The 27,593-nt window shown below is 37.5% G+C and overlaps 2 protein-coding genes across 3 annotated transcripts in view; one reads left to right on the top strand and one right to left on the bottom strand.

The window, feature by feature from the left end:
- The window catches only part of LOC150089619 (WD repeat-containing protein 11-like), a 334,891-nt gene extending 327,180 nt beyond the window's left edge, over positions 1-7,711 (bottom strand). The window contains exon 1 of the mRNA XM_090390050.1: positions 7,330-7,711. Within this exon, the coding sequence (XP_090246176.1) occupies positions 7,330-7,442 (113 nt within the window). The 5' untranslated portion in view covers positions 7,443-7,711. The remainder of the gene's footprint in view (positions 1-7,329) is intronic.
- Positions 7,712-10,243: 2,532 nt separating this feature from the next.
- Positions 10,244-27,593, top strand: part of LOC150089620 (4-hydroxy-2-oxoglutarate aldolase, mitochondrial-like) — a 63,262-nt gene continuing 45,912 nt past the window's right edge. The window contains exons 1-2 of one of the 2 annotated variants that reach the window (XM_090368693.1): positions 10,244-10,294; positions 26,245-26,373. In XM_090368693.1, the coding sequence (XP_090224819.1) occupies positions 10,252-10,294; positions 26,245-26,373 (172 nt within the window). In that variant the 5' untranslated portion in view covers positions 10,244-10,251. Of the gene's footprint in view, positions 10,295-10,599; positions 11,193-26,244; positions 26,374-27,593 lie in introns of those variants that run through there. The other variant, XM_090368692.1, reaches the window with a different exon arrangement.

The following is a 27,593-nucleotide window of genomic DNA, read 5'->3' on the forward strand; positions in this document are numbered from 1 at the left end:
TTGTCATTGATCTTCTGATTTGGTAGGTTATTGTACGGTGATCCGATGTGGTCCAGGCATTTTGCACTGTCCAATCGGTCACGTGGGCTTCAATATTCCTCGTGGTCAGGGTTATATCAATCGTGGCTTCCCACAAGGTATTGCAGAATGTTGGCAGGTTAAAGGGTTGGTTTTTGACTGTGAGGATTGAATTTGCCAGGAATTCGTCCAGTCTTTGTCCATTTCTGGTTCCGCGGCGGTCCGGTGTGGCACTGTGCCAAACAGGGGAGCGGCAGTTTACATCTGCTCCTACAATTATTCTTTGTCCTGCTAGGGTTGTCTGGACGGATTGGAGATATGTGATAGCAAAGTCGATTTCCACACCAGGTCTGCAGTACAATGAAATTGCGTAGAAGCTCCCAATTGAGCTGATTATATGAGCACAGGCAGCCCAGGACGTACAGAGCTGTGGTAATTTTGTTGCCGCTATTTCCGGATTCCTCACTACTACTGCTGCCCATGGGATATCCTCGTCACTCTGGATAATTTTATAACTCATTGGGAATCCCCTGACCTGTTTTGTGTGTGTATAGGGCTCCTGGATAAGGATGATGTCGGCATTTTCTTCATCGGCTTTGTGGCGCACCTGGTCAACCACTGCCCTGGCACGCTGCCCATTGATCTGGTGTATCTTCAGAACTCCGTAGTTATATTTCTTATGGTGTGTCCCCATAATCAATTCGTTGTTGGAATACACTCTTTACTTTTTGGTAAGTTGGGCATTTTGCATCCCGTATGGAGTGTGTGTGGTCCAGCCTCAGGGATTTGCAATTGACGCATATGGGATCTTTCTCCTTGTTTGGGCAGTTTTTAAATTCATGCCCTTTCTCTGAGCAGTGGCCGCACGTAGCTTCTTTCTGGTTGCAGGTATGGGAGGTGTGGCCATACTTGCAGCACCTATAGCACTTTATTACTGCCACATGCTCCCTATACTTATGACTGCTCCACTCCACATAGATGGTACTCTGTGTTCGTAGAATTCGCCAAGCCTCAGGGGCAAGTTCTATGACTCAATTACAGTTGCCACTGTTATTTACTCTGGTTTTGTGTTTTGGGAAAACCAGCACTTTCCCATCCCGGTCTGGGAGTGCACTTTTTAGATTCTTCCTGTAGATCTCCTCGGCCAGAAGTTCAGGGGTCAAATCCTGGTCCATGTTGAAGATAACCACTGAGGGCCTTTTTCTCTTCGGGGCCTCCGTTGTGAGGCCCAGTGTAGGGATCTTGGGGTTTGTTATAATTCCTTCTGCTTCTTCCTTACTCTCCGTTTCTATTACTATCCCTGGATTTCTGGTCTTTCTTATGGCTTTTATTCTGGTTGCTCCAAATTCTTCTCTGAGGTTTTGGATTACTTTTTTCTTGATTTCCTCACTTGTACTGGTTTCTTCCCCTGTTGGTCTTAAAATGACTATATTGGGCGTTGGCAGAAGTGTTTTCTTTTTAGCTTCTATGGCCTTGCCCATTCTCAGTGTTTCTGTGGGTGTGTTCCTCAGCGCTTGAGCATATGATGGGGCGCGCTGTGGCATTTGATTGCCGCCATCTGCACGTAGGGCTTCCAGGGTTGCCATTGTTCTCTGGTAATTTGTATGTGTGTTCATTAGTATGGTCTCCAGCTTATTCCATTGCAGGATTATTTCTGCACGGATGGATGAAGAGATCCTACTACTATTCTCCTTCATTATATTTTCGAGGGACATACGCAGTAGGAGTGTCTGCTCTGGCACAGTTCCCTGTGGGAGTGTCGGGTCTAGGATGGTTCCCTCTGCCATTTTATGCTGTTCTTCAAGTCCTCCCACCTGATCGCTTGGCCTCACTTGAGTTGACACGAGTTGACAGTGAGTTTGAAAACCTAGTGTACAAAAACCCAATTGGATTTAGTTGTAATGTTTTTGATCGTTTATGGTTTCAATTAGATTTGAAACCATTTCCAACAACTTCATATGAATTAATTCAAAATGAATTTCATTTACAAGTGAGTACTCTCATGACGTGTAATACTTCATTAAAAGAGTGATGGATACCAACTATGGCCACGTCAAATGGATTTATATATCCAACAAATTCTACTCATTTGCCTCCACTGGATGTTGTAACTGAGTGTTTGATATCACCACAATTACCTTTTATGCAAATTCGTCATTTACATTACGAACATGGAGAATATGGGATCACTGGACAAGTAATAAACGTACCAGTTAACGTAAATACGATGGTTTATCAATTACCTAGAGAATTAGGTGCCTCCGTAGCCAGGTGGGAAGGAGCAGCAGTGCGTAGCACACGCTTCTTGATTAGACCAGGGTTCGAGGCCGTCACCACCAAATACGGAGGATGCGGAAAAGTCAGGGAATGATCACTTCATGTCCCAGAGCAATATGGCCTTAGTTGCTAATGCTCCTAAAAACCAAATAACAAACAAACAACAAACCTAGAGAATTAGATGACAATTATGCCACTTATAAAACAAAGACTCATATATAAATCATCATATATATAAGAATGTGTGCAGAAGAAAATAGTGAAAATATGGTTATGGTATTTGATAAATTCACCTTTGTATAAATTCTACGGCATAAAAGTGAGTGACGATTTCTTGGGGACAAATGATGATAGTGAATAGGAACATTCAGATGAAATTGTGGAACCTGTCAACAATGATGATGAACTATTGTTAATGCAACAACAAACATTATTATGGCCTGAAGATAAATATTTATGTATAGCATCGGGTCAGAAATCATCAACAAGTTTCAAATTTGATATACATGCAGAACAGAACTTTATTTTCCAGCTATATATTCGGGACGTGCATGAAAATTTAAAAATGGATTAAAAATTACTGCCTTTATGATAGCATCAAGTGAAATTCATAGACCTGATCGTTGTGGAGTAACTCCCCAACATTTGCTATATATTGCACAACATAGTAGCAGCAATGCAACAGCAGTATCAGATGAAATTGCAGACATTTGTGGATTTTTGTGCAAATTCAATAGTGAATCTATTTTCATTGTCGCCATATACATCACTCCAGGGATGTCATTAGATATAATTCAAAAATTCATAAACAAGAATTTGATGCTGTATTATTTGAAGGTGCAAAATTATTGGAAGAGCCACTGGATCATATATAACTATAGTTCTTACTGGTGATTTCAATCTAGAATTAAATTCTGAGGCTGGAAAGAAGTTTTGTAAATTTATGAAAGAGGTCTTCAATTTAGATATTAAGTCAAATACTTTAGTAAATACTACACACTTGGGAATTAAAATCATTTGAGTGTCAAAATTATATATCTTATTTCAGTTACCATAGACCAATAATTTTAGTGTTATTATATTAATATATTTTATATGAACACTACAAAGAAAAATTCCATTAATTGTATTTCATCATACTGAAATTATTTTTTCAATAAAAATAATGCAGCAATACTTTATTTATTTCACTGTACCAGTCTCAATGTTTTATTTTACTATACTAGTTTCATAATGAGTTACTGCAGTAAAGACATTTTTACCAGCTGCCACTATGACATTATCAGTGACACTATCAATCTCAGAGTAGAGTAGCAGCAACTCATTATGTACCTGGTACATAATTTTTTTTTTTGGTTGATGCTCTATAAGCTTGCTTTCTTGCATCATATGCCTCAACTAATGCTAAATAATGTAAGAAAGCAAGCTTAGAAAGCATTAGCCAAAAAAAAACAAACAAAAGTATCTGTTTTTGGTCCCCAGCCAAAAAAAGGTTGAACATTCCTGTTATAGTGCATCAACCAGTAGTACAATTGGACAATTCAATTAATTGCATAATAATTTCTTTCATAAACAACATTTGTATACCTGACACATTTAATAACTTTTGCACTACTTGCCTTAAAGGCAAAAACAGAAGACAGCAAAGTTGAGCCGGGTCATTTTGGATTACCATAAAGACAATGATGTGTCTATGCTACATCTACAAATATTTGTTCAGGTCAGCCCCCGCTTGAACTAACCTCAGTTCCTCCAGTCATTTAATCCTATGTCAAGCTAATCACAAGTATTGCTGACTATATCATTACCATTAGTGGAGGCATATGATGCAAGAAAGCAATATTATCAGCCAAAAAAAAAAAAAAAAAAAAAAAAAACCACTTCCCCCATCCATTCACTCCAAGTTTGTCCAGTTCACATACACAAAGGCCCCTGCATAAATATATTCAAATGAATTTTTTTATTTCTAAAAACAAACATTATTAAGAAAAAAAAAAGCAAGGTCTTCCCATTAGAACTGCAGATGAAGTTAGACACCAACATTATGAGCCAGAGGATGGCAAAATAGTTCTCTTTATAAAATACTATTATCATCACCCCACTTCTTATATTTAACTTAATTTTCTATATTTTCTGTTTTCTATATTTCCTGCAAAAATATAGAAAATGGGCTTATCACTAATTTGAGTAAGTTCACATGGAATTTGTTCCTCCTGTTTTGCTTTGCATGTGGATCCAATGTCCACAATGAAAAAATGCCAAGGTTCCCTTTAACTGAAAGAGTATTGAATATAATTTTCTTCAATCATTTAGAAATGGCATGCACATTCTGTTCCATGTGAAACAATAATTAGCAACCATTACATATTTGATTTTGACAAGCCTCTGGATCACACAAGAAGCAAATAAAAAGATGTTTTACCAGAATAGTTGGATACTATACTATACTATGATAATGCAGGTGTCACAAATAAAATGCAGCTGTTTTATGAAAAAAATAAAATACAAAAATGGTTTAAGGTTGATCTAAATGGTTTTAGATCAACCTTGAACTAACAGAACTAGAACTAACAAAATATTTCTCATGGCAGATAGTGGCAACACTGCTCTCATTGTGTCACACCTAGCTGTACCCCCATAACACATGCACATTACAAGCAGTCACACGAAATGCAAAACAGTGCTACATCATCAAATTTCTGTTAAAAGGGAAAATGAAACCAGCTGAAATTCTCTGCACACAATATAGCAAAGTCATCCATCCCATGCAAATTGTGTATTGTCTAGCACAACAAGTTTCCTAAAGGCCATGAAGAAGTTGTTAATTTGTTGCATGCTCATCTCACAGATGTGAAAATTGAAGTGAGAAATAAGCTTAACATTTTTCTTTCTCTTTATTTACTATGTAAATTTGTTTTATTAGGAATATAATTGCTTCTCGCTGTATTGTAGATATACAGCGAGAAGCCATTCAACTTGTAGATATACAGCGATTAGAACTGCAGATGAAGTTATACACCAACATTATGAGCCAGAGGATGACAAAATAGTTCTCTTTATTATCCTTTCTGTGTATATTTAACATATTTCACCGATATTCACCCCCTTAACCGCCGACCGGGCTAGCCGAGTGGGTAAAGTACCTGCCCGGCAACCCAAAGGTCGCGGGTTCGATTCCCGCCTCGGGCTTGGATCAAAGTACTGCAAAAACCTTGGGAGGTGCAATATGGCCACAGAAGCCGATGCACCAACAACTACCAAATCAATCAAAAAAAAATCAATCAAACCCCCTTAACCATGCATATAAGGCCTAAAAAAAACACTCAAAAACCTGGTCGTCATGCCCCCTCTTACGAGGTTACCTGGATACGATATTGTGTGTGCATGTGTGTGTTTGTGTATATATATAGGTTGTTTTTTTTTGTATTGACTTTTCTAAGTGTAGGTTGTTTCCATAAGCAGTCCATGTCTGGCTATATAGCTAATGGGAGGTGAAGTTAGGAAAGTACTTAGGATTGCTATCCTAAGTACTTTCCTAACTTCGCCTCTCATTAGCTATATAGCCTATACACTTAGAAAAGGCGATACAAAAATATTTACTTACTAGCTCTATCTTTGCAGCCTGTGCAAGATAGGCAAGTATTTTCAAACAATTACAATTAATATAAAATAATAGCTAATAAATCCCTTTAATATATTGAATAAAGTATGCATAAATGGATACGAAAATTACACAGAGTGCCAGAAGCTAGAAGGGTGAGGATAGTAGAAAAGGAAGTGTAGTAGATATGTGAAAGAATGTTAATATCCTAAAAGTTATGATGAATTAAGAAAATTATGGGATGAATTACATAGCTAATAGAAGGTGGGTGAACTGTAAAGCAAAATTAGTACAGTAAAATACAAATAATACAAAAATAAAAATTGGTACAGATGTCATCACATGTGGGGGAAAACATATTTGGATAATGGTCGAATATAGGTAAGACAAATGTGCAGATTCTGATGTCAGCTGAAGCAAATATTGATACATGATCAGATAATTTCATCGGGGGACTATACCTGATCATGTATCAGGAACTGCATTTCTATACATGTCCATAGTAGTAGAAGAAAGATGAAAGGCCAAAAAGCAACAAAAATGTAATTAGCACTTTAATGGACAAGGTAGTCCCAACGCAGTATCATTTATTAAGGTTCAAAAATAAGGATCAAGTTGGAATAAGATATGGTTAATATAAATATGTCGAGTTTTGTGTAATATTTAAAAGTTGTAATTTTTTGGAGATTGGAATTCAATAATTTGGAACAGGCACATGGTATAAGGTAAGGTATTAAATTGAGGATAGGGAAGAGGGAAAGGAGTATTTAAATAAAGAAAAACTAAAAATAGCAATAGAAGTAGGAACGTTCGTATCACCGTCATATACACTAATACTTCTACGAACAGGAAGGATGGTAGAAATAGAAAGCTAGATAGATATTTTTCATCCACTGTAAATCCTTTTTTCATCCACTATAACATTTAATATATATATATATATATATATATATATATATATAGTAAAAGTAATAAAACTATTGAAAACTGTCATAACTTTTATCACTCAATTAACTTTTTGGTTCATATTTTTCATTTCATCCATACTTTATATATATACAGGCAAATGGGCTGTAACGAAAAAAGGGTGAAAAAAACAAAACAAAAAACATAGATGGCCTATTGTTGATTGCTGCACTGGTATATCACAAATACTTCACACAATAATATTTCGTGTTCAGTTTCGTGTTTTTATTGAAGCCAAATAATTCATATTAGCTTGCCATAACAAGTATTAATGGAAACGTATTATCATTGATTTCAGCTATGGGGAGGACAGAAAAAATCGAAAATGTGGCATGGAAGTGGAAAGATACAATTTTAAAATTTTCGGATGTCTTTTATGGGTAACGCTCGAGGTGCATTTCAATTCTACCGCTGTGCATTACACAAGTTCGGCAACAAAAATACGATGACGCAAGCGTCTTCCTCACCAGTCAATAGCTCCCTTATTGTTACTTGACAGTACACCTGGTATTATCCTTGGGGACACTCGTTGTATAACTGGAGTCTGTCTACTCTCTGAGGAACTCCAACTAAAATCCATTTTTGTTAATATAACCTAATTGTACAGGTCTCACTGGCTTGCATTTATTGAGCACATTTTTACAGCAATGCTTATAGCGAGATACTTTCTTATGCTAGTTACAGCATACTAAAGACACTTGTATTTGCGCTGAGCTTTTCAAAACATTACACTGACAACTTTTCTCGTGACCCAACCAAAAATAAAAGTAGTGGTATTATCACAGAGAAGTAAGTACTACTCTGAGGGTATTATGTAGATCGCGCTTGAAAAGACAACACAAGCTGATTGTTGCCAACTCCTCCACAACGCTCTAACCTCCTTACACCTTTTTATCCATCACGGATTTTGTTATAAACAAACACTATACTCAATATGGCCACAGAAAGGTTAAGCTAAAATTATTTCATAAATCTGTATTTTGTATACTCATATGTGCGTTCTGTATAAATGGATTCTGACAAAACACTAGCCAACGTTCACATTTTAAAATCAGTATAAATTTACATAATTGATACTGATTTTAGAAGCCAGAATTCTGGCTTCTAAAATGGGCCAAAAGCAAACTCCACCTTCCCCCAGCTCTCAGATCAACGCAGTTAGCAGAAGCCCTTCAACTACGCAGGCTTGTACTAAGGTTTGGGCACTCACGCTGCCCAAACCTTAGTACAAGCAAAATAATAATAATAATAAAATAAAAAATACTATAATAAAAAAAATAATAATAAAATTAAAAAAATATATATAATAATAAATAAATAACAATAATACAAAAAAAATTAAAATTAAATTTCCCCCCACATAGTAAAAGTAAGCAAGCCTAGGAAAAAAAAAAACAAAAAAAAAACTGGTATTTCAATTTATGTAAAAACAAAGGACAATCCCGTACTCAAGTAGTCAATACTAATTATCCTGGTGCCAACATCTCGCCAAAAAAATAAAATAAATAAAATAATAATTAAAAAATTAATAAAAAAGTAATAATAAAATAAAAATAAAAATTCCTCCTCCCAAAAGGCAAAATTAAGCCAGGGAGGGAGAAAAAAAAAACGTTTACAGTATTTATGAACTGTAAGCAACAGAAAAGAGAGCTCTCTTCTTTTTAAAAACTAAATTTTCAAAATTTTGAAAGGCCGGAAAGACTTCCTTATTATGTAAACATACATGCTCTTGTCTTCTGGCAAGGTGTGGCACAAGCATTAACTCCATCCTGTAATCCTCATATATGGGGCAATCAAATAAAATATGATACCGCGATTCTGGCAATTGCGGATAGGGGAAACCCTGGAACCGCAGAAAATAATAAAATACTTGTACATGTACAATTAGGATGAATTTATAACCAAAAATAAAGCACAGTTTGGTTCAAAGACCCATGCGCCGTAATTAAATATGATATTTCCATATTTGGGTAAAACCATTTCTTATTTTTGACATTGCAATTAAATCGCACATTGGAAATAAATGATCTGGTTACATATTATTTATTCCCAATGTGCAACTGCCCACTAAAAGCTTGTTCTTACCCTTTTCCTCAAGAAATAACAAAACACTCTATAGATAGCATATAAATCTAAAGACAATACCCCTCCAATTACTTGTAAAGCACTTGTTATTATCATTATCATCCATATGATGCAAGGAAGTCTGAGGCTTTTGCTGGACCAAGCAAAAAAAAAAAAAAAAAAAAAATGTGAGTTACCCTGAGAGAGAGAGAGAGAGAGAGAGAGAGATGGGAATCACCAAGAAAGAGAACAAGAATGATGATATTTTGAAATGGTCTTGCTTGCTCTTATTTTATTTATTATTTTAGTGTTTCCCATAATTGAATACATTAACCCGTATTTGTGTTTGTAAATTGCATGTGTTCTATGGTCGATTTGACTGTTTTGCTGGACGAAAACAATCCAAGTTTCAGGGGAGAAAAACCTTGCTATCTACGCCTGAGACCGACTAACTCAGCCACAGAGTGAAAAAAGTGAGGACGGTGACGATGCCACTGTGCTACGAGCGCAGACTGCGTGCTCTTATAAAATCAGTATCAATTTACAAAAGAAGACAACGGGATTAGGTCAGAGCGGTTCCCAAACAGTGTACCGAGGTGCCCCAGGGCGCCGCGGGATATTTTTAAATTTTCGAGGGAAACAGCGATACTCGACATTTGTTGGACACTGCGCGAACTACTAGCACGAGGTAGTGCACAGTTTCAACATTATTGGTCTGCGCGAGTAGCACAGTGGTATCGTCACCGTCCTCCCCACACCGGGTGGAAAAGGGCCGGGTTCGAATCCCGTCGATGACGCGAGGAACTTTAATGGGCTTTTTTCACTCTGTGGCTGTGTTAGTCGGTCTCAGGCGTAGATATCAAGGTTTTTTCCCCAAGAAACTGGGGCTTTTCGTCCAGCAAACAGACCTTTGAACATACGCAATTAACTTTTTCACAATGTTGTTGGTTTAGGCTTTCGTGGTTTTTTTCATCCGAAAACTCAGTTTTTTCTTCCATTACACATGAAATCGATCAAAGAATGCACTGAATTTTAGTCAGAGTATATTAATACAAATATGTCATAGCCTTAGTTGCTTTGGTGCTTAACGCATATGTAAACTATTCTAACCTGTTCTCAGATAAATCAATTAAAGAAAACTGTCATACAAAGTATAAGGACCACCCAAGAGCAATGAAGCAGTGAAGATTTATTGTCAATATATATGCCCAAAAATTCGATTTAAGTGATATGGGCGTGGTTTTCAAATTCTGTCGCCAGGGTCCTTCTGAAAACTCTAGTGGTTTCAATTTTAAGTTATTATTATTGTAGATGGCAGCACACGAATGAAACGCTTTTTGTTGTGTATTTTTCCCAGTTGTATGTTGGGTAACGTATACCAATTCACTTTGGCGAGCGCATTGGTGATATTATTTTGGATGGCTAGTTCCAAATTAATGTTTTTTTTTTTTTTCTAAAATCATTTTTAAGATAATTTCAATTCCGTATGGAAATGTTTTCATATGCAGTAATGTGCTGCATACAAGCAGACGATTTTTCGTACATGTCTTCATTGTCTGACATTATTGCCAGGGGCGTATTGAGGGGAAGACAGAGGGGGTATCTGTCCCACTTAACCAAGCGTATAAGTGTTCCTAGGTCTATCTAAAAAAAAAAAAAAAAACACTGAAAAACCTGCTCGCCTTACGATGGTACCTGGATACGGTAGTGTATTCAGCTGCGTTTTGATTTTCACTTTTGCACTAGAGTCTTTAACCGTATTGGAAGTACAAAACTCACTCTGGCCGAGAGCGATGAACAAGTGAATTCGCCTCCTGGAGAATGTTATTTAAATAAATGAATATGTATTAATATTCAAATTATATTGAGATCAATTTAGTATTATTACTCTGTGTTGTAGATGGCAGCACATGAATGAAACACGTGTGCCATTAAGTCGCTGAGTGAGTGAATTCCGTATCGGAATGTTTTTGGCGATTTTTATTTTCGATGGCATCTTCAAAATTATTGAGTTGTTCTAAAGGCATATTTAAGGTGTTTACAGTAAACGATGCTCGATTAACATTAATACATACAAGGAGACGATCATTTCTACAAATATCTCATGCAAATGCGTTTATTAGAAAAACGAATATATCAACAGCTTTTTCTGGTAAGGTAGCTGGGGTTTATCCTCCAGTAACTACTCCTTTTAACCAAGATGAAAGCATATGCTTTGAAGAATTGAAATCTAACTTGGAAAAGTGGAATAAAATTTCATTTAGAGGTGAGTAGACAATTCGGGTTTTGAGTTTGTTTAACCCCCCCCCCACTTCAGATCATATTACACGATAATTAACTGGCACTGAAAACTGTCTTGTTGAGACACTGGTGCTTTTCGTGAAACGCACCAGTGTCTCGAGTGGGATTCCGCAGGGGATTTAGTACTGGGTGTATTATCTGATATATGTTTAAAACGCTGATGAAGGTAATGAAACAGGCTTGATATCAAAGCCTGGGTAAAACTACAGAACACGGTGCCCCTTTGAAAATCACGTAGAGAAGAAGAAGAGGGGAAGGCAGTGACGTACGGTTCGTAACTCCGCCCACTCACTGTGTTCCCCCTCTTCTCGACGACTGCACGTGGCAAACGTCACGCGACATAACAGTACGGCGGAGCTGAAAAACAACGAAATTAACGGCAATACAACGATTTTTCTGCGCAACAATCAAAATAATTATACATAAAAATAACACAGTAATTTTTTTTTTCAAAACGAAACAAACTAATGAGATGCAGTAAACGACCAATTTTCACCAAATACCTCCCGAAGTCGCATAAAAAGGTAACCTAAAAACATAATTTTTCACTAAACACAAATGAAAGTCAATGAAAAACATGACTCCCATTATATATATATATATTTTTTTCGTCCAATGACTGGTTTTTGCTTGAATCCTTCCCAAAGTCGCGTAAAAACATAACCATTTTTCTAAACACAAATGAAAGTCGATTAAAAACACGACTCCCATTATAATTTTTTTTCATCCAACTTGAATTGGTTTTTGCTTGAATCCCTCCCAAAGTCATGTAAAAACATAACCTTTTTTTCGCTAAACAGAAACAAAAGTCAATTAACACGTGTAATGAACAATAAAATTACTCTTTGCATAAGTACAAAACGGCAACATAGAATTTCTTTTGAAAAGAATGCAACTCACACGATACTAGGTTAACGATACGTGAAAATAACACAGAAATACAAATTAAACTCACCTCATCAGTCTTGGCCTGTAGGCTCAAACTCAGGACCACATGGCAAGTAGCAGCAAAGCACCGGACACAACAGAAAGCAGTATTCAAATGAAAGTATATGCAACGAATTTTGCATTTAGCACTGCATTTTAGCCTCCATTTGTAGTCCACTCCCGAGGCCGAAGCCTGTCCGTGGCTGGATCAAAACTGGGAATTTGTATCTAAACTGAAAATATATTTATTTGTTAGTAATGCAACGAATTAAACTATTAACAAAATTTAAAACAATAACGCTTGGCAACTTAGCCTTGTGCTAGGAAGATTAGCCTTAAGATTTTCTTATCTTCGTTAATCTTGATGGCTCAAGTTTACATCCCCACCGCTAGGAGGCGTGCCACCACTATTTAGCAACCTTATTCTTCTTCTAAAAACGCCATTTATGTAAACATTAAAATAAGTAAAAAGACACTTGCCACTAAACATGACATAGAGGATCTCTTTCTCCAGAATGCCTATGGATAGTTCAAGAGTATGTCTTAGATCAGCATATTGACTGCAATCCATCATGACATGTTCAGATGTCTCAACCTCACCACATGAGCACAAGCCAGTATCATGCAGATCTAGTTGATAAAGTCTAAAAGCCAATCCATGCCCGGTTACTAAAAATGTGGATTGCAATCCAAATTGTAACCAGCTTTTATTTTTAAAATCTACTATATCAACTTTAGGCAAGAACATGTAAGTCTGATGACCTTTTTCTGACATATCCCAATATTCTTGCCATTTAATCTTGATCTCATTCAAAAATCTTTTCTTTTCCAGTTTTAAATCTGCTCTAGTATATTCCTTATTGACATCTGGACATGTGCTCAAGCCAAGTATGGTTTTTCTAATGTTTCTTTTCGTTAAGTATGAAAGTCCAGCAATTAGAACTACATATTGAGCTGGCATCTTTCCAGCAATCACTTGCAAGGCGTCTGAGGACACCGTCCGACATGCCCTTGTAATACCAAGCAAAGCAAATCTTTGTGCTTGTATTAAATATTTTTGAATAATAACATTATTTAATTTATGAACCCAAGCTCCGGCAGCATAAATATTATGGGAACAAACAGGCATTCATATAGTAAATTTAATGCCCTACCTTTAATGCCCCAATCTTTCCCTATTACTCTCTGGAGCTTGGCATATAATGTACAAATTTTGTTTTTCAAATACTTAACATGCTCGGTGTAAAAGAACCTTTCCTCTAATTTTAAACCTAAATATTTTGTTACTCGGGCATATCGAACAGATCTCCTCATCAATCTCACAGATGGAACTCTATTCATACTTAACTTCCCTTTTAGTAACATCTGAACAGTCTTCTCTTTTGATATCTGCAGTCTATGCTTCAGTGTCCATTCTTGCAAAATTTCCAATGCCTCATTAGCCTTACTCTCAATCACTGATCTAGCATTTCCTTTTACTAAAATGACTAAATCATCAGCATACGCTATTTTCACAGCGTCAGAATCCTTGTTTAAATACTCATCAAACACAATGTTCCAGGCATAGGGACTGATAACCGAACCTTGTGGACATCCTCTTGTTATTCCTTTAACAACCTGATTGTATCTAGTTTTAACCATCACTTTCCTTTCAGAAAAATAATCTTCAATAACAATATATAAACTTGTATTACTAATATCTCTAATTCTGGAAAGGACACTATTCCAGCATAGATGGTCAAAAGCACCTTTAAAATCCACAAATATAGCAAGCACATATCTCTCTTCACTTTCTTCTACCATTTGCATCATTTTAGAAATTGCGTCTTCAGTTGATAATTCTTTTTTATAGCCATATTGGCAACTAGAAGTCATTTCATTAAATTTTGGCTCATTTAGCACTGCAGTGACTTCCGCGTGAAACGAAGAGGGGATGCAGTCAGTGGGCAGAGTCACAACCTGTCAATCACTGCTTTCCCCCGTTCTGACAGCCGTCAATTACGAGGGCGCACTGTATATTGGAGTATGGCCAAAGCATGTTGTGACACTAAGTTTTTATATATTTGAAAATACCAAACACAAGAGTAAAAGGGTTAGCCTTTACAATCTGGTATCCCTTTCAATCATTGTAAGTAGCAGTGATTGACAAGCCTAGTCAATCCGGTTGCTTTTTACTTATTGTTAGAGTGATTTCCCCCTCCCCTTGCCGTTTTTTAAAATTGGAAAATGAGGTCCCGATTTTAAAACAATCACATGGGGAGGGGGGGGATAACTCACATCTGGAGAGTATGGGCTTGGCACACCCAGGGTCCTGAGCTGGATATCATCATTCTTCTCTTTCTTTGTGATTCCTTTCTCTCAGGGTAATAGGGAAATTTTTTTTTTTTTTTTTTTGGCCGGTGCAGCATAAGCCCCAGGCTTCCTTGCACCATATGGCTAATAATAATAGTCATGCTAACGAAAATGGGTACCATATACTGAAGAAGTCAGAGCTTCCAATCACTGTGAGGAAAGCAACAAGTAGGAGGGGCTTGGTCTGTCAGTCACTTCTATATGCAACAATCGATTGGAAGGGATACCAGATTGTAAAGACTAACCCACAAAAGATATTACAACCCACAGAGTAGTAACATACAGAGTGGACATTCCCACAGACGACAATGTTAATTCCGGTGAAGTGAATAATATTTTATTCATAGATAGTGGTGGCTCCACTATCTATGAATAAAATGCATAGATAGTGGAGCCACCAGTTTCAGGACATAGAAACATGCCAGAACACTGCGAAGAGTTCCTGGAGCATTTTCTAAAGTGTTGTGATTGCGAATCGATATATTGGACAATATATCGATTCGCTGATTATTAGTATGAAATTTTCATAATTAATTGTTATTCCAATACAAAAAAAAGGACACAAAGAACGGTGGAAGAATAGTGAAATATAAAATAAGTAAAGGTTTCGGCAAGTTAGTATTAGCAGTTATAATAGCCATGTGGTAATGTCAGATGCTACTGTTTTCTCTTTCCTCAGCTCGAATCCCACATTTTCACCCCCTTAATATTTTCTTTCCCCCATTTTTTTCTCCCCACTTATACTTTTGATTCATTTCTCCGGTATAATATGAAAATTTAATTGTTTTCACATTAATAAGTAATAAATTAAAATTTTTTTAATGCTTTTTATAATTAATGGCCAAACATCCACTTAAAATGTAGCTTAGGAGGAGGTTAAGGTGCCAGTTGCAATTAACATTAATAAATACAGATTTTTATATACACACTACTGGGTTTAGGTGGCTAATTTATAGTAGGTTTCAGTACAATGAGATCTGTCTCACTGTATTGAAGCCTTTTATTATCACCCACCTGAGCCCAGTAGTGTTTACATAAAATTCTGTATTAATGTTTATTGCAACTGGCACTCACCGCTGTCATCTTAATATCCTTCTAAGCTGCATTTTAGGTAATGTCTAGCCATTATATTTAAACATGTTACTTATTTGACCTTAAATCCATAAATTTACATCTGTGATTTTGACTAATCCCAATTAGGTTTCGACATAATGAATGAATTGAACTACTTTTAACTTTGGTTCTAATTTTTATTTAATTCTTTTTTTATTTATTTATTTATTGTTTTATGTCTGGCATCCTATGAACACTGCATCATTTACCTGCTAACCAGAGCCACTAATACATTTTTTTTTGTACTTCACAGAAATACAAAGAATCTGGAATGAATGAAAAATTTGGAAGACAATTCTATGTGACAAAATTTTGAGTTTTTTTTGCTGAGTTAGTTATTTTATTTAACAAAAGGAATTTAGCATTCTTTCATTTAGATCACTATTTGAGTTAGCATTACAATAACAAAAAAATAAATAAATAAATCACACTATATAATTAATTCTTTTTATTTATGAATTTTCTCATTACATATGAAAGATATTTGAATTACATGTAGTCCAATGCAAATTGAATTAGTAATATCTTCACATGAAATGTCCTGAAACATATATAAAAAGGGCATGCTGATTTAATTCATAAAATTAAAAACAAGACTAAAGACTTGTATGCCCAGTACAAGAAACAAAAATAATTAATTAATAATAAAAATAATAACCCCAGAGACCAAGTAGAATCCAGATAGGCCTATCAGTTGTATCCCAACAATATACAAGATTATGACCAGCTGCATAACCAAGAAGGTATCATGTCACTTGGAGAGCCAGAATATAATAGCCAAACTTAGTGTATAGTGTTAGTTGCATAGTGCCAAAGATCCTAGCAGCACTAGGTCTCCCACAGAATATATACAAGGAACTCCAGAAAGTTGCAATCCTGAATACCTGTAGGATAGTCAGAATTCCTGGATCTACAGTAACACGACACATAACAACCACACTGTGCACTTGGTAGAGTACTCCTCGCGGGGTGGATCCACCCAATCAGTAATAATGTAAGAACAACAATACTACTAATAATAAAGCACTGTGTTCCAGTCCACAATCATCATGGATTTCATAATCTGTAAAGATGACATCACATATTTTATAAAGTTTTTTTTTTTTTTTTGTTAGTTTTTGGCGCATCGGCTTCTGTGACCATATTGCACCTCCCAAGGTTTTTTAGAATTTTGTACTCGGATTCGAACCCGCAACCTTTGGGCTGCCAGGCAGGCATTTTACCCACCCGGCTAGCCCAGTCGCCGTTTGTGAAGTATTGCACTGAGTAGGATAAAAGGTTTAGAATTCACTTGGTAGATGATGACACTGTGGGAACGTTGCATTATATAGCCTCAGCCTCAAGAGCAATGTAACCCTACATAACAGCCTAACAGCAATAAGTACACAGAGAACAGATACATACATATATAATGAGTTAGATAAATGGTTCAGAACTTCACTTGATTGATAATGACATTGTGGTAATGTTGCATTATATGGCTCCTGAGCCACAAGAGCAATGTGACCTTCACGATAGCAGTTGGGCTCCCAGAGAACACATACATACATATACACTGAGTTGAATAAAAGGTTCAACTTCACTTGATTATTAATGACAATGTGGGAACATTGCATTATACTGATTGAAGCCGCACTGTGCAAGGTATTGCTGAACTTCTTTCAGTAATTTCAAAAAACCTACTTGTAGGTAGTTACCACATCCTTTTAGCATTAGCATTAGTAGAGGCATATGATGCAAGAAAGCAAGCTTATTCAGCATCAGCCAAAAAAAAAAAAAAAAAAAAAAAACACACCACTCCCTCCCATTTCACCCCTCCGTTCGCTCGAAATACCTGTCCAGTTGAGCCTTAAATTTGTTTAGGCTATCAACTTCAACAACAAGTGATGGAAGTCGGTTCCACCAACCAACCACCCGCTGGCCAAAGGCAAATTTCCGCACATCTATCCGACATCCGTCCTTCCTCAATTTGAATTTATGCCCTCTGAGCTGATTATTCTGAGCAAGATGAAGAATCCCATTGGCATTGAGCATGCTCAAACCATTCAAAGCCTTATACACCTCTATCAGATCACCTCGCCGGTGCCTAGTCTCCAGACTCTGTAATTTGCAAAACTTAAGCCTTTCTTCGTAAGAGCACCCCTTTGTTCCATTCACTAATCTTGTTGCCCTTCTCTGTACTCGTTCCAGCAGCTCTACATCCTTCTTGAAATGAGGCCTCCAGACCTGTATACAGTACTCTAGGTGTGGCCTGACCATTGCCTTATACAAGGGAATAATCACTTCCTTATCCCTGCTGGAAAAATTCCTGTATATCATTGACAATACTCCATGAGCTACTCTTGCAGCCCGTCTGCACTGCTCAGAGAACTTCATATCTGCCTGCACAACCACCCCCAAGTCCCTTTCATTCTCTACCACTGTCAGTGTAGTACCACAGAGTTGATAGGTTGCTCTGGGGTTGCTGTTTCCCATGTGTAGTACTTTACATTTGTCAATGTTAAAGTTCATTTGCCACCTCTCAGCCCATCTTCTCAACCTTTCCAGATCCTGTTGCAGTAGCATAGTGTCAGTAGTGTCCTTGACAACCCTGCCAACCTTTGTATCGTCTGCAAACTTGGACATTAAGCTTGATATACCATCATCAATATCATTTATAAATACAGAAAACAATAATAGACCCAACTCTGAGCCCTCAGGGACTCCACTAATAACATTAGTCCACGATGAGCAGTGTCCATTGATTACCACTCTCTGTCTTCTGACCCTCAACCACCCCTTTATCCATAGCAGCAATTTGCCTCCAATGTCACACTGCTCCAATTTGTGTAGCAGTCTTCCATGTGCAACAGTATCAAAAGCCTTTCTAAGATCCAAGTATATAATATCAAAGCTATTCCCTGCATCCAGTTCTTTTGTGACTGCATCATAGTATCCAATCAAATTGGTCAGGCAAGACTTCCCCTTAACAAAACCATGCTGTGTCCGAGCTATAACTGAAGTCTTGTCTAAATGATCCTGCAGTGCTTCTTTAACCAGTGCCTCCATTAATTTTCCTGGAACAGGAGTTAAGCTCACAGGTCTATAATTACTTGTGTCAGCCTTTGATCCTCCTTTGTGAATTGGGGTCACATTTGCACATTTCCAGTCTATGGGTACCTCCCCTGAGTCCAAGGAAGCTCTCATAATTATGGCTAAGGGTTTGCTTACTTCCTTTGCTGCCTCCTTTAATATAACTGGATAGATCCCATCCACCCCGGGTGCCTTTCTTGTGTTTATCTTCTACAGTTTCTCCTCCACTTTACTCCCAGTTATTTCAAGATTCTGTAGCTTACTGCTAGAGTTGAATACACCTCTGGCATTCCCCTCGCTGAATAACTCCTCGTGTGTGAATGTCGATACAAAATATTCATTTAGTTTGTTAGCTACCTGAGCAGGATCATCAACAGTTGACCCATCAATATCAAGTGGACCAATCTGATTCATCCCTTCCTTCTAGAGTTTACATAAGTAAAGAACTCTTTGTTGTTTTTCTTTGCATCCCTTGCCAAGGATTTCTCGTAATCTGCCTTCGCCTGCCTAACCTCCTTTGTAACTTGGTTGCATATCAACTTGTATCTATCATAGGCTTCTGTGTCATGTGTTAATTTGTAAGTATCCCATGCATTTTTCTTCTCTGCCATATGCCTCATTAGTTCATCTGACATCCATTTTGGCCTAAACCTTGAACAATATTTCTTAGTTGGTATATAAAGCCTAGTAGCTTCCAAGATAAGTTCTTTGAATGCTTCCCATTTTGAATTTGCTGTTGGTAACATCATCAGTTGGTCCCACTGTATAGAATTTAAATACTGTCTCAGTCCATCGTAGTCGCCTTTACGGAAGCAATAACCCTTCCCTTTACCCCTAATGGTAGTTACCTCTTTGAGTAAATCCCACTTCAGCACACTGTGATCACTGCCACCTAGTGGTTCATTTATCTGCAGATTCTTAATGCATGAAGAATCACTGCTGATAATCAAATCAAGAGTATTACTCCCTCTAGTTGCCTCCCGAACATGCTGATGTAGAAAACAATCATCCAATAAATCCACAAAAGCCCTGCTAGTGTGTGAGTGACCAGCCCCCAAATTCCAGTCAATATCTGGGAAATTAAAATCTCCCATTATAAGACTCTCTGATTTACTGGCCCACTCTATTTCCCTGTACAGTTTCTTATTATACTCATCAGAGTCATTAGGCCTATAGCACACTCCTACTCTCAATTTTGATCTCCCAATGCTTATGTCACACCAAACTGACTCAACACTGCACTGTCCAGCGATGTCGACTGGCTTCACTTCCTTGGTTTTTATGTGTTTCTTAACTAATAGCATAACCCCTCCCCCCTTCCTATCCTGTCTATCCTTTCTGTAGACGTTGTACTCCCCAAATTGCAGTTCTGCATCCCTTATATCTGTGTGACACCACGTCTCTGATATCCCAACAATATCTGCCTTTGATGTTTTGAGCAATACCTCAAATTCATCAAATTTATTTACTAAACTCCTAGCATTGGTGTACACGCAAGTATACCTGCACTTGTTTCTATTCTTAGCTACCCTAACACAACCCATGTGTTTACTTGTACCGCAATGGCTCCCAGCAGTCTCTGAAATATCATGCACCTTGTTTTTCAGGCTTCTGCTCATTCTAATAGAAGCAGTGCAAGAATCTCTTTCACCTCTGCCAGTGGCTACTGTCAATCTATTGGTCTTTGTCTCCCCCCAAGTTAGCAGTTTTTCGACCCACCTAACACTGCCTCGATAGCATCAGCGAATATTCTTGCACCCTTTCTATTTAAGTGTATCCCATCCCTGTAGAAGCAATCTCTCCTGTTAACAAGTACAGTGCAGGCTGAAAAAAATTCTACCCCTTGAGCCTTGCACAATCTTTCCAGGGCCGAATTGATCGACAAGGCTCTCATCATATACTCCCTCCTATCGTGTCTGGGCAGAATTGCAGACACTTTCAATTTCAACCCTAATTCTCGGCTTTTGTTCAACAGTGACCTGTACTTGTTAAGTAATTCTGCCGCTCTCCTACTCTTAATATCATTAGTGCCAACGTGTACAACTATATCACCTTTTGTGCCCTTAAAAGATGATATTCGCTCTACAACGTCATCAACCTTTGACCCTGGCAGACAATTGTTGAAGCTAAACATAATAAAGCACCTGGGGTGGACGGGATCTATCCAGTTATATTAAAGGAGGCAGCAAAGGAAGTAAGCAAACCTTTAGCCATAATTATGAGAGCTTTTTTGCACCGAGGGGAGGTACCCATGGATTGAAGATGTGCAAATGTGATCCCAATTTACAAAGGAGGATCAAAGGGCAACACAAGTAATTATAGACCTGTTAGTTTAACTTCTGTTCCAGGAAAATTAATAGAGGCACTGGTTAAAGAAGCACTGCAGGATCATCTAGACAAGACTTCAGTTATAGCTAGGACACAGCATGGTTTTGTTAAGGGAAAGTCTTGCCTGACCAATTTTATTGGATAACTATGATGTGGTCACAAAGGAAATGGATGCAGGGAATAACTTTAATATCATATATTTGGATCTTAGAAAGGCTTTTGATACTGTTGCACATGGAAGACTGCTGAACAAATTGGAGCAGTGTGGCATTGTAGGCAAATTTTTGCTATGGATAAAGGGATGGTTGAGTGGGAGAAGACAGTGGTGTAATCAATGGACACTGCTCATCGTACACTAATGTTATTAGTGGACTCCCTCAGGGTGCAGTATTGTGTCCATTGTTTTCTGTATTTATAAATGATATTGATGATAGTATATCAAACTTAATGTCCAAGTTTGCAGACAATATGAAGGTTGGCAGAGTTGTTAAGGACACTAATGACAGTATGCTGCTGCAACAGGATCTAGAAAAGTTGAGCAGATGGGCTGAGAGGTGGCAAATGAAGTTTAACATTGACAAATGTAAAGTACTACATATGGGAATCAGGAACCCCAGAGTGACGTATCAACTCTGTGGTACTACAGTGACAGTGGTAGAGAACGAATAGGACCTGGGGGTAATTGTGCAGGCAGATATGAAGTTTTCTAACAGTGCAGATGGTCTGCAAGGGTAGCTCATAATGTCTTGTCAATGATATACATGAATTTTTCTAGCAGGGATAAGGAGATGATTATCCCCTTATATAAGGCAATGGTCAGGCCACACCTTTAGTACTGTATACAGGTCTGGAGGCCTCATTTTAAGAAGGATATAGAGCTGTTGGAACACGTACAGAGAAGGGCAACAAGATTAGTGAATGGAACAAAGGGTTACTCTTACAAAGAAAGGCTTAAATTTTGCAAATTACAGTGTCTGGAGACTAGGTACCTGCGAGGTGATGTGATTGAGGTGTATAAAGCCTTGAATGGTTTGAGCATGCTGAATGCTGATGGAATTCTTCCTCTTGCTCAGAATAGTCATTTGAGAGGGCATAAATTCAAATTGAGGAAAGACAGATGTAGAATAGATGTGCGGAAGTTTGCCTTTAGCCAGCAGGTGGGTGGTTGGTGGAACAGACTTCCATCCTTTGTTGTGGAAGTTGATAGCCGAAATAAATTTAAGGCTGAGCTGGACCGATACTTGGAATGAATGGAGGGGCGAAATGTTAGCGTGTTTTTTTTTTTTTTTTGGCTGATGCTGCATAAACTTGCTTTCTTGCATCATATGCCTCTACTAATGCTAATGCTATTGACTCATACAGAAACAGATGGATCCAGCATGTACAGAGAATGGAGGATGGATACTATCCGAAAGAGATTCTAAACTACAAACCCTGGGGAAGGAGAGACAGACCCTTGCAAAGATGGAGAGAGACAGTAACAGGCCACTAGGCCTAATACTAGACAGAAGAAGACCTACTGGTATTTTTTAAATCAGGCTGTAGCTATTATTTATATATTCAAGCTACTGGTATTTTTTTAATTATGTACTGTACATGACAATTGTTTTTTCACCGTTGAATGGTTGTGATAATGAGAACAGATTAGGAAGTGAAATGTTCTCATTATCAAAATTTAAGAATGCAGAAACCATTAAAGATTAGCATTAGTAGAGGCATTTGATGCAAGAAAGCAAGCTTATGCAGCATCACCCAAAAAAAAAAAAAAAATAAATAACCACTTCCACTTCACCCCTCTGTTCGTTCGAAATACCTGTCCAGCTGAGCCTTAAACTTATATAGGCTATCAACTTCCACGACAAGGGATGGAAGTCTGTTCCACCAACCAACCACCCGCTGGCTAAAGGCAAATTTCCTCACGTCTATCCTACATCCGTCTTTCATTAATTTGAATTTATGCCTTCTCAGGTGATTATTCTGAGCAAGAGGAAGAATCCCATCAGCATTGAGCATGCTCAAACCATTCAAGGCTTTATACACCTCTATCAGATCACCTCGCTGGTGCCTAGTCTCCAGACACTGTAATTTGCAAAACTTAAGCCTTTCTTCGTAAGAGCACTCCTTTGTTCCATTCACTAATCTTGTTGCCCTTCTCTGTACTCGTTCCAGCATCTCTACATCCTTCTTGAAATGAGGCCTCCAGACCTGTATACAGTACTCTAGGTGTGGCCTGACCATTGCCTTATACAAGGGAATAATCACCCCTTATCCCTGCTAGAAAAATTCCTATATATCATCGACAATACACCATGAGCTACTCTTGCAGCCCGTCTGCACTGCTCAGAAAATTTCATATCTGCCTGCACAACCACCCCCAGGGCCCTTTCATTCTCTACCACTGTCAGTCTAGTACCACAGAGTTGATACGTTGCTCTGGGGTTGCTGTTTCCCATATGTCGTACTTTACATTTTCAATGTTAAACTTCATTTGCCACCTCTCAGCCCATCTGCTCAACCTTTCCAGATCCTGTTGCAGTAGCATAGTGTCAGTAGTGTCCTTGACAACCCTGTCAACCTTCGTATCGTCTGCAAACTTGGACATTAAGCTTGATATACCATCATCAATATCATTTATAAATACAGAAAACAATAATGGACCCAATACTGAATCCTGAGGGACTCCACTAATAACATTAGGCCATGATGAGCAGTGTCCATTGATTACCACTCTCTGTCTTCTCCCCCTCAACCATCCCTTTATCCATAGCAGCAATTTGCCTCCAATGCCACACTGCTCCAATTTGTGCAGCAGTCTTCCATGTGCAACAGTATCAAAAGCCTTTCTAAGATTCAAGTATATAATATCAAAGTTATTCCCTGCATCGTAGTATCCAATCAAATTGGTCAGGCAAGACTTCCCCTTAAGAAAACCATGCTGTGTCCGAGCTATAACTGAAGTCTTGTCTAGATGATCCTGCAGTGCTTCTTTAACCAGTGCCTCCATTAATTTTCCGTGAACAGAAGGTAAACTAACAGGTCTATAATTACTTGTGTCGCCCTTTGATCCTCCTTTGTGAATTAGGGTCACATTTGCACATCTCCAGTCCATGGGTACTTCCCCTGAGTCCAAGGAAGCTCTCATAATTATGGCTAAGGGTTTGCTTACTTCCTTTGCTGCCTCCTTTAATATAACTGGATAGATCCCATCCACCCCGGGTGCCTTTCTTGTGTTTATCTTCAACAGTTTCTCCTCCACTTTACTCCCAGTTATTACAAGATTCTCTAGCATACTGCCAGAGTTGAATACACCTCTGGCATCCCCCTCGCTGAATAACTCCTCATGTGTGAATGTCAATGCAAAATATTCATTTAGTATGTTAGCTACCTGAGCAGGATCATCAACAGTTGACCCATCGATATCAAGTGGACCAATCTGATTCATCCCCTTCCTTCTAGAGTTTACATAAGTAAAGAACTCTTTTCTGTTTTTCTTTGCATCCCTTGCCAGATTTCTCGTAGTCTGCCTTCGCCTGCCTAACCTCCTTTGTAACTTGGTTACAGATCAATTTGTATCTATCATAAGCTTCTGTGTCACGTGTTAATTTGTATGTATCCCATGCATTTTTCTTCTCTGCCATATGTCTCATTAGTTCATCTGACATCCACTTAGGCCTAAACCTAGAACAATATTTCTTAGTTGGTATGTAAAGCCTAGTAGCTTCCAAGATAAGTTCTTTGAATGCTACCCATTTTGAATTTCCTGTTGGTAACGGCATCAGTTGGTCCCACTGTATAGAATTTAAATACTGTCTCAGACCACCGTAGTCACCTTTACGAAAGCAAAAATCCTTCCCTTTACCCATGATGGTAGTTACCTTTTTGAGTAAATTCTACTTCAGCACACTGTGATCACTGCCACCTAGTGGTTCATTTACCTGCAGATTCTTAATGCATGAAGAATCACTACTGATAATCAAATCAAGAGTATTACTCCCTCTAGTTGCCTCCCGAACATGCTGATGTAGAAAACAATCATCCAATAAATCCACAAAAGCCTTGCTAGTGTGTGAGTGACCAGCCCCCAAATTCCAGTCAATATCTGGGAAATTAAAATCCCCCCATTATAAGACTCTCTGATTTACTGGCCCACTCTATTTCCCTGTACAGTTCCTTATTATACTCATCAGAGTCATTAGGCATATAACACATTCCTACTCTCAATTTTGATCTCCCAATGCTTATGTCACACCAAACTGACTCGACACTGCACTGTCCAGCAATGTCGACTGGCTTCACTTCCTTGGATTTTATGTATTTCTTAACTAATAGCATAACCCCTCCTCCCTTCCTATTCTGTCTATCCCTTATGTAGACATCGTACTCCCCAAATTCCAGTTCTGCATTCCTTATATCTGTGTGACACCACGTCTCTGAAATCCCCACAATATCTGCCTTTGATGTTTTGAGCAATACCTCAAATTCATCAAATTTATTTACTAAACTCCTAGCATTGGCCCATTTCAATTTCGATGTTTGGCCCATTTCAATTTTTCTTCCATTATAAAACTTTTGGAATGGTAGAACTTTTGTCATCATTAATAAGCAACTTTTTCACTGGAAACTAAATCATATTCACCATGAAATGAAATAAGATATATCACAACTTTCTTACAAATAATTTATTGATTCTAAATACTCTTAACTATAAAACTTTTATTATATACACAACCAGTCAGGGACTAGTAAATGCTGATAAATCCTGATACTATAATTATGCTAATATTTCTAGTGTAATGTTCTAGTATCACAACTAAGTTTTTTACAAATATTATATTCAGAACGCTCTTAACTTTAAATTTACATTATATACACGATCAAATAATCAGTGACTAGTAAATGCCGAGAAATTCTGATACTATAATTTTGCTAATACTTCTAGTGAAGCCTGATATTTTGCTAATCCAGTCAAGTAAAGTATATTGCATAAATAAATTATTTGATGTTATAGGTATAAAACAGTTTTATTTAAAAATAAATACAACGTAAAGGTGTGCACTTCATGGCACAATCTATTGCCTGAGAAAAGTCCCCGATGTATACTTTTCTTTACAGATAAAGGTTAAAAAGTATCCATTGAATGCATGTGCAGTTTTTTTTTAATTTTTTATTTTTACCATCTTCATTATTGAATATAGTTAGTGCTTAATTCTATCATTTTATTAAAGGCTATCTTTTGTTGGGATCAAATGGGGAGAATGTATGCCTTAATGAAGAAGAAAGGATTCAAGTTGTTAAATGTGCTAGACAGTATATTCCAAAAGACAAACTGTTATTAGCTGGTACTGGCTGTGAGTGTAAGTACCCATTTCATATATTTGTTATTTAATATGGTTGTTGAAATTTGCATGATTAGGCAAGCTATGACAATTATGAAAAAGACACTTCCCTGCAAGAATTCATTAGAACGAAAATTTAATGAAAGCTCACTGAGATTAAAAAATCAATATATAATTATTGAACCATACATTGAATAGGGTCATGAATGAGAACTAAATCAGAAACCGCTTGGGCTATGTCAGTAGTATTACCAGATCTTTTCCACTTCCCTGAGTGCAGTACCATACAGTTGGTATGTTAATCTGGAATTACTGCTACCCATATGCAGTACCTTGCATTTGACAATGTTAACTTTAACTGCCATTTCTCAGCTCAATGCTTAATTTTTCTAGATCTTGTTGAAGTAGTTTACCTTGAGTACTGCCATTAACCACCCTGCCAACCTTTCTATCATCTGCAAATTTAAACATTAAGCCCAATTAACATACCTTCATAAAAAATAATAAGTACAGGCAGTTCTCGCTTCACGAGATTTTGCTTTACAAGTTCCTGGGTTTACGAGTTGTTTTTTTTTTAAAGTATCAAGTATCAACAAAATCGAAAATATGAACATTAATTGCAAAAACTGAATGTTAAACATTCATAAATACCGCATTTCAAACCACACATGTAGCTATAAAATGCAGTGTACCCCGCTTTACGATATTAATCCGTTTCCATTGTATCATGAAAATATCGTAATGTGAATCCAATAACACATTGTTTTTTGGTAATTCATTCCACGACCTCGGAAGTTCAAATTTTCACTATATAACTCCCTAAAAGGTCATTTTTATAGTGTAAATTGTATTAGTTACCAATTAAAATCATTAAACGCACAACACTTTCATCGTTATCATATGTTATAAAAAGAACCAATTTTTAACTGCTTTGTGATATTTTTCTAAAGCACATTTCTGGAAGTCACGACCAAAAAAAAACAATTTGCACTTTCTGGGTTATTGGGCTTTTCTGTTACTGCAAGCAATTATAAATGGGGCTTAGAGGGGAACAGGTATCCTGTGTGTTATCAGACACTCAGCCTAAAACACTGATGGATCCAATATCTCTCTATTACAGAAGATTTAGGAGAAGTCCGGTTGGCCTGCCTCCCTAAAATCCACTCATGCACACCTTCTCAATGGTAAGCCCTGTTACGTCACTTAGGTGGCAAAGAACATGTAGAGTGGTTCTCTTC

The sequence above is a fragment of the Mastigoproctus giganteus genome, chromosome 2 (genome assembly GCF_048544385.1).
Source record: "Mastigoproctus giganteus isolate SK-2022 chromosome 2, ASM4854438v1, whole genome shotgun sequence".
Taxonomy (NCBI): domain Eukaryota; kingdom Metazoa; phylum Arthropoda; class Arachnida; order Uropygi; family Thelyphonidae; genus Mastigoproctus; species Mastigoproctus giganteus.